This window comes from Blennius ocellaris (genome assembly GCF_963422515.1).
Source record: "Blennius ocellaris genome assembly, chromosome: 7".
In the NCBI taxonomy this organism is placed as follows: Eukaryota; Metazoa; Chordata; class Actinopteri; order Blenniiformes; family Blenniidae; genus Blennius; species Blennius ocellaris.
In genome coordinates, this window is record NC_137656.1 from 18099658 (window position 1) to 18116876 (window position 17219).

General features: G+C 45.2%; 1 protein-coding gene across 1 annotated transcript in view; it reads right to left on the reverse strand.

Annotated features, from left to right (window-relative positions):
- Positions 1-16176, reverse strand: part of LOC308132182 (uncharacterized protein) — a 33852-nt gene extending 17676 nt beyond the window's left edge. The window contains exon 1 of the mRNA XM_080499180.1: positions 15806-16176. Coding sequence (XP_080355306.1) covers positions 15806-15897 — 92 coding nt within the window. The 5' untranslated portion in view covers positions 15898-16176. The remainder of the gene's footprint in view (positions 1-15805) is intronic.
- Between the last annotated feature and the right edge of the window lie 1043 nt (positions 16177-17219).

Here is a 17219-nt window from a genome sequence, read left to right on the forward strand (position 1 = left end):
CACTGTCTCCATATATTCCACTGATATGTCACCATTGCTGCTCTAAATTCATTATTCAGATCCCCACCTCCAACAGCAGCATATTTCATTTCCTCTTACTTTAAATCTTGAAACACAACACACCTCTGTCACAAACTAAAGCAATATCTCATTTTCATCTTTTCTCTCGACTCCGCACTTCCTACCCTCCGCCTCAGAAGAACAAGACGTTCTCCGCCGCCCATAGGTCATTTATTCATCCCATCTTCGCCAGCAGGGGAGATATGAGAAACTTTTGGTTCTGCATGCCGTTGCAGCATGATGAAATGCGCATGGAGAAAAAGATAGGAGAAAACAGATGAGTAGCTTGGAGCTTTCGCCAGGATTGACTGCCCAGATTAGGCTTGCAATCTGTTCATTATTTCCCTCTTTTCTCATAATCTTCCCCCTTTCACAGGCTGCACACATATCCCCAATGGTCACCCCACTCTCATGCGAGGCATTCGTCAAATTGTCAAAATTGTGGCTCTAAAAGCACCATCATTTCAAAACATAATTTGCGCACTGACTTCTTTCATATTTTCATATTTGTATCTTCATGCACACTCTTCAAACAGTCTCTTCACTTCATTTTACATCATATGTCCCCCCCCCACCCCTTCCCCATCTGCTCCCCAATCCCTTACTCTTGGCTGGAAGCTGACCTGGGCTCCCAGTTCTATTTTTAGGTTGTCTACCTCTTGGTCTGTGTAAGAGTGGGGAGCTCAGAGACATCCCCTCAGCACACAGGACTCATTTCCTCTCTCCAAACATGGGCAAAATAAGTCTAGCCAGACAGAAAAAAAGTTGTTCCACCTCACCCCTCCTGTCCGACATGTTACTCATATAATGTCCACGGCGCGACCCCAGCGGTGCGAGTATTCCTCCATCCGTCTGGGCTGCAGGGACACATGGGAGGATTTTTTGGGGGGGAAAGGGTTGGGAAATCTGAGCAATAAAGAGGATGTGAAGGAATGAGAGAATTACAGAGCAATAGAACAGAAGAATAATAGAATACGGGGTGGAAAAAGTGGGAGAAATAGTCTGGTTTGATTGTGTTTGGAGTAAATAATATTGCTTTAGGTGGCAACTGAGAAACTGTGTGAAACTGAGAGGGAAAGTTCCGATTGTAAATAAGTGGCAGACATTGGTTTTGGGAAGAATACATGCATTTCAGAAACAAAAAGCTTCATTAGCTTTTATAATGTGCCAGTTAACAACATAAGCGTAATGGCAAACAACAACCCGGGACATGAAGATCTCTACCGCTTGAACTGTAACGACACAGGACAGCTTTTCTGGTCCTTCATTAAGTGATGAAACATCGCTGTCAAACATGACCGCACTTTTAAAAATATGCCACAACAGAGCAGCCCTGGCGAAAGTTGGGAGAGCAAGCCAAACCGATTTGTGAAGACAGGAAGTCTAACAAAGGACGACACAGAGGCAGGAGAGAAAAGAGGAATGTTGTAAAGACAACATAGAAGAAAATGGAAAAAAACAGGAAGCTCCTGATGTGCCACAGAGGAGTCCGTCAGATGCCAAACGGAGAAACGGGCCATCCTCTTTGTAATCCCCGCAAACCAGGCGAGCGGGATCTGTGAGTGAGAGCTGCCGGCCATGAAACGAGTCACCGACCAGTCTGAGAGGGCTTTTGAAAATGTATTAGGGTGAGCTGCTCATAAAAATATAGTTTACATTTGAATGTATGACTCACGACACACTAATGATGATGTGCTGCTACACGTCTGGAGCTGCCCAAAAGCCAAGAACAACAGTGAAGGAAGTGTTTGACTCTGATGTGAAGATGGTGCTTAACACACAAATCTAGATATATCTCAAAATATCAAGTTACATAAAACCCCAAAATAGGGGCAAATAATAAAGGCACTGTAATTAAATAGACTTTTTAGGTGTCTGTACTTTACTTTGATATCGATTCCACTCCCTGCATTTGCACACACATGTCTGTACTTTCTTTGCCTTACTTAAAATCAGGTTTTTACTTCTTTTCATCTCGACGATTATGATTCAAAGTTACAGTAAGAAGAACAAAGCAGCTGACGCCATCAGTTCCCGATAATGAATTGAAGTGTGATCAAGTTACTTCAACAATGGCTGACTGCCAAGGCTTCCTGTTTCTGTATCAAAAGCAAGTCGTGAGAATTTAGCTTTATTATCTGTATGTTTCATTTTGAACATCATGTATTTTCTGATTCAAAATGATGATTCAAGTTGGGTCATGGTCTTTACCCATTACTAATGATTCAGCTGCCAGGCCCATGGAAACATTGTGTTACACCAACAATAGTTCTGTGTGTGCATATTACCTCCTCCAACCACAGTCACCACTACTCCTGGAAAAAGGTGCACAATGTCTACAAGAAAGGGATTGATCATCAATAAAGCTTCAGTACATTTCACTTTTGTGTTTTCATACATTTCTGAATCCTTACTTCGAATTGCTACTTTTATTTTATCCAAGTATCTTGTAGTCGCACTTACTTAAAGGTCAGTAATTTTGCAATTCTGTATACATATTGTATTTGGCAATAAGAAGCTGCTCAGAGCCACCTCTTATGTAAACATGGCTGATCTATCAAGATTGAATGTCCCTAAAAGACACACAGAAGTTGTTTTTGCTATAAAAATAAAAGACCTTCACCTTGTGACAAGTTCGCCCCATGTACCATCAGAGGAACAGAAACACAGACATGTGAGGAGTGAGGAAAACTATTTATTACCACTCTGACCTCACTTGGAAAGAGTATTGTCTGCAATAGGAAAGCTCCCCTATTGAGAAAATACATTTCAGATTACATTTTGATACCAAATCAATGTGCATGTCTTCACTGAGTTCTCAGCTTGCTTCTCATGCTGCATGCTTCTAATACCTCTGAAAATGTGTCAGTTTGACTACAAGATACTCACAGACCTGCTGGTGTTAGTCACTTCAAAGTAGCAACTATATCTCTACTGTGCTTCGTGTCCTATCCTCGACCACTGTAATGTTCAAACCAACATCTTTTCTAGTTTAATGTGTAAATGAGATGATTGTTTGACCCATTAAAGTACACCCTCAGAACCACCCTGTGACTAACACTAACTGATTCTGTAAAAATTTGACTGGGTGGAGGACAAATCCCGAGTCGCTGGAGATTATTACAAAATTCCGAAGCTATTTGTCAGGGAGAGAAATGAGAGAAACGAGAGGCAAAGCAGTACCGAAATGAGAGAAAGATCTGAAAGTGAAGCCATAATACTACACGTCGGAAACCTCTCAGTGAAATGTTAAACAACAGATCGCGCGCAGTATCAGTCAGAGGGGAGAGGGAGTGAGAGGCCGAGGGAGAGACTGGATGGAATTCTGCGAGGAGAAGGGGGAGGGAGCAAAATCTCTGTTCTCAGCAAAAACACGCAGCCCCAGTTTAGAATATGACAAACAAAACAAATAAGTAATTAAATCACTGCCAAGGACCGGTGAGAGAAAACAGCCCTCCCTGTGCTGAGGCGGATGGAAAAGAAAAAGGGGGGATGGACGAGGAGAAGAAAAACGGACAAGAAAGTGTACTGTTGTGAGGCAGATCAGGTCAAAATGTCATGCAACAACTAACTTTAAAAAAAACACAGACAAGATGCTTCATTAATATGAAAGGCAGGGAGCGACACAGATGGGCGGGAGGAAGTCCCACAGTTATCGGGTGATGATGACCTGCGAGGCCGCGCGTGGGCAACACTCAGTCTCGTGTTACGGCCTACAGTTAATCCACAGACATCATTAGCCGGTCAGCGTGCAAGCAGAGCTGCACTCGTTCTAATTACTTAACAGCATCATTCAGGTAATATAATACCAACAATAGAGAAAAATTGAAGAGTGCGCATATTTTCAGAGGCAAAATTGATCCGGGAGGATAGCAAACCATAACAACCAGTGTTGTGACTGGAAATTAGTAGTTACTTAATTACTAGTTACTGCAAATGCAATGTAATTTGTCACTTACAAATGCAATATTGTTCATTTTCTGAATTATTTGTTTGAGATATTTGTTTAGCTACTACGACATATTGTTTAAAATTTGGTGTTTAAAACTGCTGACACATTCAGTTGTCTATCAATATGGCTTTGGAGCCTTTACGCTGTACAGGGTCTGGAGCGCTTGACAGAGACAAGTTCACGTGGACACAGAGAGACACACAAATACACTCACAGTCACATCAAAGGAAGAGGGTTGGACCCAACAATTTACTTCAACTATTTGTTTTGTTTAATAGGTGGGAGGAAACTATACAAACTCTTCACAGAAACATCCGAGTACAGATTGGAATCAATCATGGACCACTACACCACTGTACAATCAGAAACACTGGTCTTAGTTGTAGTTGTTGTTTTTTGTTTTTATCATTTTAATGCAATTGGCTTATCAGAGGCTAATTGTTTAAGAGTGCATCTGAACATGAAGTTTTAAAAAATGTTTATGAGGCAACATGCTTGTACTCATTTGGCCAGATTTACCTATGGCGGAGTGTATAAATCATTTCAAAACAAAATATCGAAAATCAGTAAATTTAAGTAAATATTGTCTATTATGCCTCCCTTCTGGGATTCTTTCTTTTGTACAGAAATCACAAGTCTTTGCTGGGAAACCAACTCCCGTGTGACTTTTAAATTGTCCCACTCAGCTAAACAAATCCAAATGACGTGGACATTATATTGTTTTTGTAGTTTTGCTGTAGTTAAATGGAGTTACAGACATGCAGCATGATATTAATCTGTCCTTGAAAAAGATACAGATATAAAGGAACTCAGAAGACTCTACAACAAGAAAGCTTAGATACATTTGAAACATGATGAGGGCTGCAGCCATGTCTTAATAAGATGACCTGAACAACTCATTGGTGCTGTGGATACAAGGTGATGTTCATGTCAATAGCAGACAGTAAGTTCCGGATTAATTTATTTCCTGCTCCTCTTGTAAACTGGAGTTTAGTGGCGGTTGTATTAATAAGGTTACCATTTAACTCAACATCCATCCATCCATTACTCCCCCTTGAACTGCAACCTTATCGTGGTGGGGGAGTTTGAGCACCCGAATGACCCTCGGAGCTATGTTGTCGGGGGGCTTGCCCCCCCAGTAGGGTCTCCCAAGGCAAACAGGTCCGAGGCGACGGGTCAGACTAAAAGCAGTTCACAAAACCCCCATGGATACACGCAAGAGGAGCAAGGTGACGTCGCCCAGTTTGGCGCAGCCGGGGCCACACCCTGGAGCCAGGCCCGGGGTGGAGGCTCGCACGCGAGCGCCTGGTGGCCGCGTTCTTGCCCGCGGGACTCGGCCGGGCTCAGCCCGAAGGGACGACGCGGGCCCCTCTTCCTCATCCTCCTGTGGACCCACCACCCACAGAGGCTGCCGTAGGGGTCGGGTGCAGTGTGGATTGGGTGGCAGTCGATGGCAGGGGCCTCGACGACCCGATCCCCGGACACGGACTCTGGCTTTTGGGACATGGAATGTGACCTCGCTGGGGGGGAAGGAGCCCGAGCTTGTGAGGGAGGTTGAGAGATACCGGCTAGATATAGTCGGGCTCACCTCCACTCACAGCTTGGACTCTGGAACCCAGCTCCTCGACAGGGGCTGGATACTCCACTTCTCTGGAGTTGCCCGCGGTGTAAGGCGGCGGGCTGGAGTGGGCTTGCTTATTGCCCCACAGCTCAGCCGCCATGTGTTGGAGTTCACCCCGGTGAACGAGAGGGTTGCGTCCCTACGCCTACAAGTAGGGGACAGGTCTCTGACTGTTGTCTCGGCCTATGCACCGAACAGCAGCTCAGAGTACCCAACCTTCTTGGAGTCCCTGGGAGGGGTGCTGGATAGTGCCCCAACTGGGGACTCCATTGTTCTCCTGGGGGACTTCAACGCCCACGTGGGTAATGACAGCGAGACTTGGAAGGGGGTGATTGGGAGGAACGGCCTCCCCGATCTGAACCCGAGCGGTGTTCTGTTATTGGACTTCTGTGCCAGTCACAGTTTGTCCATAACGAACACCATGTTCGAGCACAGGGGTGTCCATAAGTGCACATGGCACCAGGACACCCTAGGCCGGAGGTCAATGATAGACTTTGTGGTCGTGTCATCTGATCTCTGGCCGCGTGTCTTGGACACTCGGGTAAAGAGAGGGGCAGAGCTGTCAACTGATCACCACCTGGTGGTGAGTTGGATGCGCTGGACTGGGAGGAGGCCGGATAGACTCGGCAGGCCCAAACGTGTTGTGAGGGTCTGCTGGGAACATCTGGCCGAGCCCTCCGTCCGCGCAGCCTTCAACTCCCACCTCCGGGAGAGCTTCTCACAGATCCCGAGGGAGGTTGGAGACATTGAGTCCGAGTGGACCATGTTCTCCACTTCCATTGTCGAAGCTGCTGCTCGGAGCTGTGGCCGCAGGGTCTCTGGCGCCTGTCGTGGCGGCAATCCCCGAACCCGGTGGTGGACACCGGAAGTAAGGGATGCCGTCAAGCTGAAGAAGGAGTCCTACTGGGCACTGTTAGCTCATAGGACTCCCGAGGCAATCGACAGGTACCGGCAGGCCAAGCGAGCCGCAGCCCGGGCTGTGGTGGAGGCAAAAACTCGGGTCTGGGAGGAGTTCGGAGAGGCCATGGAGGAGGACTTTCGGTCGGCCTCGAGGAAATTCTGGCAAACCGTCCGGCGCCTCAGGCGGGGGAAGCAGTTCTCCACCAACACTGTTTACAGTGGAAGTGGGGAGCTGTTGACCTCAACTGGGGACATTGTTGGGCGGTGGAAGGAATACTTCGAGGACCTCCTCAATCCCACCACCACGTCTTCCATTGAGGAAGCAGAGACTGGGTTCTCAGAGGTGGACTCGTCCATCTCCCAAGCTGAAGTCACCGAGGTTGTTGTGAAGCTCCTCGGTGGCAAGGCACCGGGAGTGGATGAGATTCGCCCAGAGTTCCTTAAGTCTCTGGATGTGCAGGGACTGTCGTGGCTGACTCGTCTCTGCAACATCGCGTGGCGGGTGGGGACAGTACCTCTGGACTGGCAGACCGGGGTGGTGGTCCCTCTCTTTAAGAAGGGGGATCGGAGGGTGTGTTCCAACTACAGAGGGATCACACTCCTCAGCCTCCCCGGGAAAGTCTATTCCAGGGTACTGGAGAGGAGGGTCCGGCCGTTAGTCGAACCTCGGATCCAAGAGGAACAATGCGGTTTTCGTCCTGGTCGTGGAACACTGGACCAGCTCTATACCCTCCGCCAGGTGCTTGAGGGTTCGTGGGAGTTCGCCCAACCAGTCCACATGTGTTTTGTGGATCTGGAGAAGGCGTTCGACCGCGTCCCCCGAGATGTCCTGTGGGGGGTGCTCCGGGAGTACGGAGTCCGGGGTCCCTTGTTGAGGGCTGTTCGGTCCTTGTATTCCCGGAGCAGGAGTCTGGTTCGCATTGCCGGCAGTAAGTCGGACCTGTTCCCTGTGCACGTTGGCCTCCGGCAGGGGTGTCCTTTGTCACCGGTTCTGTTCATCATATATATGGACAGAATTTCTAGGCACAGCCGGGGGCCGGAGGGGGTCCGGCTTGGGGACCACAGAATCTCATCTCTGCTATTTGCGGATGATGTGGTTCTGTTGGCCCCATCAAGCCTGGATCTCCAGCGTGCACTGACACGGTTCGCAGCCGAGTGTGAAGCAGCTGGGATGAGGATCAGCACCTCTAAATCCGAGGCCATGGTTCTCGACCGGAAAAAGGTGGCTTGCCCCCTCCAGGTCGGTGGAGTGCCCTTGTCCCAAGTGGAGGAGTTTAAGTATCTTGGGGTCTTGTTCACGAGTGGGGGAAAGATGGAGCGTGAGATCGACAGGCGGATCGGTGCAGCGTCTGCAGTTATGCGGACGTTGTATCGGTCCGTCGTGGTGAAGAAGGAGCTGAGCCAAAAAGCGAAGCTCTCGATTTACCGGTCGATCTTCGTTCCTACCCTCACCTATGGTCATGAACTATGGGTCATGGCCGAAAGAACGAGATCCCGGATACAAGCGGCTGAAATGAGCTTCCTCCGTAGGGTGGCTGGGCGTACCCTTAGAGATAGGGTGAGGAGCTCAGTCACCAGGGAGGAGCTCGGAGTAGAGCCGCTGCTCATCCACATCGAGAGGAGCCAGCTGAGGTGGCTCGGGCATCTATTTCGGATGCCCCCCGGACGCCTCCCGAGGGAGGTGTTTCGGGCATGTCCCTCCGGTAGGAGGCCTCGGGGCAGACCCAGGACACGCTGGAGGGACTATGTCTCTCGGCTGGCCTGGGAACGCCTTGGGGTGCCACCGGAGGAGCTGGAGGAAGTGTCTGGGGCGAGGGAAGTCTGGGCAACTCTGCTCAGACTGCTGCCTCCGCGACCCGGCCCCGGATAAAGCGGTAGCCAATGGATGGATGGATTTCATGGTGTTGAAATCTGTTTTGTTTTTTTTATTATTGTTTTGTAAAGGATGGGCAAATGAAATTCAGTGTCATAAGAGTGTGTGCCAAAGAATGATGGAGTAAGGCCACTTGGATTGGCTTCACACTGGGGAAAACGATGAAAACCACCAGGGGATGTAGACAGGTAGAGAAATGGGCAGGCTGCGAGGGCAGCGTTTAACAATGGCACACAATGAGAAACTCCCAGAGTCGACTGGAGGTTTCCAAGGGGGCAGTAGAGTATGTGGTTAATGGGGGTAAGAGTTGTAATGAAAGTAATGGGGCTGGCTGGGGGTGGGGGGTGGGGGGGTTGTTAATCCCTGTGGGGTAAATTGTTCTGACTGGGGAAATAGGTAGAGGAACCTATGGGGGGGAAAGATGGGAAAAAATGTCTTTTCCTACACCTGTCACCAGAATGGATAAATGGAGATGAGAGGAGAGGAGAGGAGAGAGGAAAGAGGAGAGAGGAGAGAGGGTGCTGATAAATCCTGCAAAATTGTAGTCCACTGGGATCATTCTGGCATTTCCTCTGCACACAAAATACATACACACACACTCATAGAGTAGCCTTCCTTCACTTTATTACAGTTATTTACAGTTATTACGGGACTGCATGATGGCATCTTATCTTCAGCCATTTCCCCCAGTTAAAGAAAACAAACTGTGAAGTATCGCATATCCACTTAGACCTTATTTGGCCCATCTTCTGTGTAGCCTCTCTTGAAGCTTTGATCTTTCTCTCATTTATCTTCACCCCTTTCACTTATCCTCTCATCTTCCCCTTTTCTCCACTCTATCCCTGCCCAACGCTCTACCATTTGCTTATTCTGGTTCTCGAAAACCTCTTGTCCGGGACCACCGAGCTTCTCTTCACTCCAGAGGTATATAATCTTTCTCTCTCTCTCTCTCTCTCTCTCTCCTTTCCTCTGTTGTCCTTTCTCATCTCGTTATTCCTCTATATTTCTCCCCGAGTGTCTTTGCCCTTTCATTACCAGCCCCTTCCCAGCCCTCTCAGTCCTTCTCCACTCGTCTCCCTCCATTCATTCACTCACTCTTGGCAAACAACCCACTTTTCCCACCAGGGTCGTCACGGACAACACATCCTTCCCCGACCATCTACGAGGACCAGTATCCCCCGTCCCACCAACAGCCAGTCAACAAACATGACGTGAGAAAGGGGGGGAGGGGGGACTCCCCAGCCAGGGGGAGAGGAATAGTTACCCCTCTGAATGTTGTGGGTTTAACCAGTGAGCTCTGGAGTCACTATGGTGAAGTGAGATCAACACACAGCTCACTACAGACACCCCACAGCGTCTGGAAAGCTGTGGGAACCACAAAGAGGGTGTGCCTTTATTCAGTTCTGCATCTTTTGTGTATTTGAAATGTGTCAGAGTATAAAACATGTTAAAAAGGAAAATGTGTCAGTGTTTGCTTTTGTTAATCTCGCATGTAACTCCAAGCAGTATGACGGTAAATAAGTTATTGTCTACCGCACGTCAGACTGATTGTGTTGCGTAGGGAACACACACAAAAATAAGCCGCCATAACAAAGAAGATGACAAAATGTTTTGGCATGCACTGAGTTCATTTTGAAACTGTAATTCAAATAGAGAGAGAGAAACACAGACAAACTTCAAGCAAAAGCAAAAGATTGTTCAAAAGGCTTTGTACTTGGACGTTTACGTCTACTAATTGCTCTCAAAACACTTCACATGGGAGCAACATGAGGTTCTGTTTTATGCTCAATGACATTTAAATATATAGACGGAGGATATGGAGGATCATATGGTAATTGTGAAAAGACATAAACACACAAATGAAAAACCAATCAACAAATAAAACCCAATAAAATCAAGTGCACCATGGACCATGGTGCATTTCAATGTATAAAGATTGAGAAGGAGTCTCTGTGAGATTGGACACTCCTTGAACTTATAACTCACTTGTACCCAGTTTGTTTGTTAAATTTTAATTACTGTTACCAAATGTATTTGTCATACACTGTGAAAAATGCACGAAATGTAGTTCATTTGTATTAGACGAATATGTAACACCTGCAATCCCACTGGTAAAGATGTCAGCCATTAAATACGAGACATTTAAACAATAGAGACATAGACACACTCAAAATAGCAAGTATAAACATGCAAGTATTTGATATGAGATGCAGCTGCGATCACATAATGGTCTGTTTCACAGCGTGGGAACTTGAGTTTGAATGTACATGAGTGCTACTGGTTTAGTTTGACAGATATGTATCATTAACCAAAATCCACCCCTCAAACAAACATGATATTCAGTGAATTAATCTGCCTTTGGCACGTCTTTGGTTCAGACATGCCCTAAAAAGTGACGCAGCTGGAATTACGACGCAAGCACATGGAAGAAAGAAAAAAAAAATCAAACATACAAAAATACAGTTGTTTTAGTCTGCAGTGTAAATGTCGAACACAGCTTTTGATTTCAAAATATTATCAAGTTGCACAGGGACAAAACACTTTCCAGTTGAGCGTTCCGTCCTTCATCTTGAGCTGCGGAGGGAAACAATATTGTATTTGTTGTGCCCACTGCTGTGGCAATATGAGGGACAGACCTCCAGTGGGAACAATGTGAAAAGGGCGTCTGCATGGAGATGAACTGATGTAATACACTGGAATGAACAAAAGGGGCATTTGACAGAAAGGTCAGGGATGAGGGAAACTGACAAAGCACTTTTAAATTATTGCTGACACTATAATCCAGCAGAAATAAATTGCATTACACCTGCTGGATAATCTTTTATTTATTTATTATTCACCGAGAAGAACAACAGCACAGCAGTGCCACGAAGTCATGAAACATTAATTGACAACCTTTTGCATCTTGTGTGGTGTAGTCACATGTCACACCGGAGCAATGTCAATTTGTGGTCTTTACACCCGACGGTTGACGGTTTGTGTCCCCAGGAGTGCAAACGTACAAACACAAACACACACTCACACACTGTATAACCTTCTACAATTACGTCTCATCGTGCCTTTAACCTACCATTACCCTCCACCTTCATCTTAGACCCCAGATGAAGCCAAACAATATTTAAGAGCGTAGTAAGCAGTTGTTTAGTGATAAATGCACGAATCATCCTCTAAGTTTATCTAAACAGAGATGGAGTACATATAACAGCCATTATAACTGTCGTCTTCCAACACGCCACACACAGACTTGCTCTCACAAGAAGCTCGGCAAGCTGACAATACTGTGAAAACAATATATTCTCCATAGAAAAGGGACTTTATTCAGTTTTGTTTTTTTTTATAGTTTCTATTACAATACATTTTTTTGCCCCTTCTGATATGTGTGCAAATGTTCATGAGTTTTTCAGTATGTTTAGGCTGTCAGAAATGCAGCTGCATTCTGCATCTTGAATCATTGCACCACTTGGTGATCAGACCCCATGTAGCAGCTTGTGACACCATTTCTTTGGCGATAAGCGGGAATCAATATCACATATCGTCAGCTACTGCAACCTGTAGGAGAGGGAGCGCATTGGGCAGCAGTCCACTTTAGCCACCCCTTTGACTTCCCATTTCCAAATTTACAGTACACTGCTATTTATATCAAGGATCAATGCAACATGTCCTGTTATCATCGAACCTGAAAGCAACACTCTGCGCAGCCTTTGAAGCTCTGTCCTGAACAACCGGAGGAAACCCACCGGGCTGCTTGGTTTCCTTCTGTGACATTCCATCGTAAAGGGGATTTGTTCAAACAGAGAAGCTATGACAACCTTTAGCAAGGTAGATGGGGATTATACACCAGCATTATTATGCCCTGGGGTGTTTTGGGTTTTTTTTTTTTTTTTTGATGGATGGGTCACTGCCGAGAATCAAGGAACTGAGCACAAAGCAGAATTTGTGCAAGGAAGTTCAACCACTGAGTAGCTTCTTGATAATCATGACACAATTATTGTCTATTCATAAACAAGATGACTGACTTCCATTTGCAAATATAACCTCCCATTCAAAGAGGAAGCACTACACACCGACTGTAGGAACAATATCAGAGCACTGAAGCGTGCAAATCCACAGTGGCAGCACAGTATTTTAGCTTCCCCTCACCACCCTGACACACCCACAGGTGTATTCCATCGAGCGTGTAACTTTAGACCTGAGGACTCTTTAGGTATCAGTTAATCATGCAAGAGCCTGCGGAACGTCTGGCAAGCAGGAGCAACATAAACACCCCAGGCCCAGGATGAAATAAAGACTTCCATTTATCATCACGATCTGAGACCCTTCACAGGATATTAGAAGTGAAATGTGTTGCTTCTTAAATGAGTACAGACATGATTAATAATACAAGTTACTACACACTGTGAGATCCTAGGAAACAGTCGTTCCTTTAAATAATCCACAACATTGATGGATTTGGTTCAATGACTGATTGTATAAATTATAGTTTACTACCAACTGTTTTGAAGGTTTTTACCAAACAAATTGGGAGTTTCTCAGAGAGAATTCCCAATTTCAAAGCAACACTAAGACTGAAACTTAATATCTCAGTTTCGGTAAACATTTCCATTCAGTGACAAATTGCTTGGCAGTTAGAGAAAGAGCACAAGTGAATGTTTGACATAAGGTAAACACAAAGGCCTTTGAAATCAAATCTCAGAAAACAGTCTATGCTGCATAACTGTAAATGCTTAATTAATAAATCTAAATTAAATATCTGATGTTGGAACTCAGAATTTTGTTAAGACTGAATGAAAACTCAGTTGACTAGTGAATGAATACTCTGTGTAAGCTGAATCACTCTGTTACTACAATGAAATCTGATATTTACTGTATGTGTCACTGCGTGACTGCACTGATCTCCACAAGAGAACACTCAACCACGAGCATACCACACACTAACAAAGTGCGGCCCGCAAGAAAGAGGTGTATGAAGGAGTTGTGCCTGACTTCACTGGGGCCTTAAGATGTCAAGATACAGCCCACACCCATTCTGATGAATTGAACTCCTATCTGATAATGCCACACATGGCTACAACAATGCTGCAAACATTCTCCCAAAACCCACACCACCCTTTTCTTTCACAGGCCTCACAAGGCTGGTGCTGCACTTCTTCTTCAGGCTCCCTTTGTGATAGTTACACCTCCTCAAATGTGCAACTTTGAGATTCATGCTAAATGACAAGCGAGGACTAACAACCCAAATCATGTTTTCCTCTCGTAAAGATGATTGGGGTTTAGTCTTTCAGCGTATCACGCAATGCAATTGTATTTAATGGTTAAGCTTTCTCCTCAAATGCAAGCAAACAAAAAACACATGCAAGCGGCGCGGAGTTCCTGCCACGCAGCTTCGCACTTTGTAGTCCTCAGTGGTTGGGGGGGTGGGGGGGGGGGCTGAGCAAAGACCTCCAAGGCTGTGTTTTGAGCAGCAAGGTCTGAATGAAGGATGCATTGAAATTGCTCCTTTTTCTCTTCAGAGTCTCACCCACAAAGGGTCTGTTTCCCATTCAGGACATAAGGTCATTAGATAATACACACAGGGACCTCAAGGCCACACAGTGGGGGTGGAATCATTCAACAAAATAACCTTCCTACCCCTCATCATGCAAACTTCTCAACACCCTCCACTCAGTGCTGAAGTCTCTGCAGGATGCATGTGCACATAAGGGGGAAACATAAATGTGAGATCCCCCAGCATGCACGTGTGTGCGTGGGTACACACACACACACACACACACACACACACACACACACACACACACACACACACACACACACACACACACACACACACACACACACACACACACACACACACACACACACACACACACACACACAGATTCTGTCTCAGTGTAATAGAGGCAATCATGACATCATGGTAGCCACCTCCCACCTCCCTGCAAAGTTATTCAGCCCTCTGAAGTGCCCTCAGTAAATGCTCATTTCTTTTTCTCTTTTATACTCTTTTGGTAGCACAATTAAGCGCTTGTGTATCCCGAACCTATGCGTCTGTACATGTTTGTGTTATTGTTTGACAAAAAGCTGGTTGGAGGAAACACTCCAGATCTAATGTTGACTCAAGCTTCACGGAAAATCTTCTCAAACAAGGCATTGCTGGATCTGTGCAATGTCTTTTTTTTTTTTTGTAACCATTTACAGATTTTGCAGATTAAACCCCTTTCTGCCAGCAACTCTTGTCCTGAATTACATTGTAAGTTTTCAAATTGACGTCAGGAGGAATGTAGTAATAAAGGTAGCATGGAAACTTTACAAAAATAAACAGAGACGAGCTAAAAGAGCTCTACTTCCACATGTTTAAATATTCCGATTGTTAAACTCAATCGAAGTCAGTGGGTGAAGTAGAAAGAAAGAAAGATGATGAAAAGTTGAAGTCCCTCCAAACAAATTTAGCACAATAACAACTCCTGAGTAGCATGTACATGCACACACAGGGAGATAGGACGGGGGGGAAAGGATTACACAGGTATATGGACACTATTTTAAAAAGATGGCCAACTCTTCAAAGCAACAACTTAACCAACCCAGTGATAAAGGACCGAACACATTCTGTTTCAGTTACTGAAAAGCATGACCTTCCTTATGCCAGTGCAGACTCAGGAACATATTCAATGCCTATCTATTGGTGATACTTTCCTTATTCTGTGTCACAAGATGCTGGAACCAATCCCAGCTAAAACAGGGACAAAAGCCTGGACAGGTGGTAGAGGTGGACAAACACTCATCTATTTACAATTAAACAATATGCCTTTGGACTGGGAGGGGAGAAAATGTAGCCAAAGAAAACCTTGTAGGGACAGGAACAACATACAAACTCAACACATGAACCAGAAAGTTTAAACATACTGGTTTGACTCTTGTTGCTGTGAGACACCACCTTTCAACTTTTCCTTGTAGTCAATTTAGATTTAAAAATAAAATGGTAATATACTAAAGGTTTTATCTGTTTTTGCCTACAGTTGACTTAAACCCTATTCAGTCAGTCATAAATAATGCTCACTGCCCAGGTGAAGGACTGTGGGTCCCCTGGCCGGTGGTCCACTGGGCACGCTCTCTGCCTGACGTGCGTCTTGGAACGGCAAAACAAGTCCGTGAGAATAAAACAACTGCACACATTCTGTCATTGCCATACTTTTCCGAGTGTGTTGGCGGCCACTGCCATATGCCATCCCTATCAAGACTCATTGGAATCGATCCTGCTCTTACGCAACCGCGTCCCTGGCTGTGCGTAAAAACGCCGTTTCCAATTGGTGAAACAAGATGGAGAACCACAAAAGTAACGTCTTCCCGGCGATAAAAGTCACCGTTTCTCATTAAACCAAGGCATTGCGGAAAGTCGAGTTACCAGTTGGTGGAGGAGCGGGGGTTGAGGATGTCCTCTTTGGCCGTGAGCAGCGACAGGCTGTAGGTATCAAGGTTGACCGTTCGCTTGCTCATGATGGCAAAAGTTTTTTTTTTCCCCAGACGCTGCTTCTCTTCTCACAGGTCCCGATGGTTTTCGGGGCTCGATGTGTCCGCTGAGAGGAGGAAAACAAACAAACAAAAACAGCCACGGCAGAAAACACGAAAATCTGCCCCAAAAAAGTGCAGCCGAGTTTTGCAGGTTCATGCAAAGTGGAGGTTTTTTTGTTTTGTTTGTTGTTGTTTGTCTTCTCAGTTCCAACGCGGAGCGGATCGGTGCAGGCGCTGCGCGCTCACAGCGTGAGGAGGGAGACCGTGGCTGCTCACTGGGCTTTGTGCAGCTGGGCTACGAGAAGAAGTTTGCACAAAAAAAAAAAGCCCCACCTCCTGTTGAGAGAGTGGAAAGCAGAATGACTTCACTGAGCTGGGCCACTTTGAATTCAAGAGTTCACAGGGCAAACAGATCATGCAAAGTTTTGTCTTTGAGTCATTTGATAACTCAGCCTAACTCGGAGCAATCTTGTACAGTAAAAAAATAAATACATCTGCTCTTGTCATGGAAATTAAATGTGCAACAACTGTATACTTTGCTCCCCTGAGAACTTATTATACTTTATTATAGTTTGTGATTTTTATCTTTTTTTTTTATTTTAGTCCTGTTTTATTTTATTCATTATTACTTTTTACTGTAAATACTTTTGGCCCTTAGAGTTCTTGATAGTCATTGTATATAAGATACCTCTATTCATATCTAACTGTTCGCACATTTCTTGTCTTTCCTACTCATGAGTGTAACAAGTACATTTCTCCATTGTGAGATCAATAAAGGCTTATCTTATCTTATCTTAACAATTTCTCAGACAAGGAAACTCAAGAACATGTAAATAGACTTACTGGACTGCAGAGAGCATGTTGATGATATCTCGACTTAAGTAGGCTGATTGTAAAAGACCTGAATACAAATGCTCAATGAGATGAAAACCATGTTAAAAAGCTGTTGAAGAAACTGACAAGAGCAAGGATGTCACATAAATTTTAATTCAGGGGTCATATACAGCCCAATTTCATCTTCGTGCCATAATAACCTTTGAATTTAAACTGGAACGTTTTGCTTTATTGTGACATAGAGTGTATATATGATGGAAATGTATAGATTTTCATAATTACTTACCAAAAATGACTACAATCTCAACATAAAGCCAGTTTTAGTCATACCTTGTGGTGCAAAATATAGCGATATATCAAAAAACAAAACTAGAACTGTTGCATTATGCATGTTTTCACGCACCCTTACAGAGTAATTTGCTCATTAGAATTTAAGCTCAGGTCTTGTTGTTGTGATTTGTATCTACTACCCT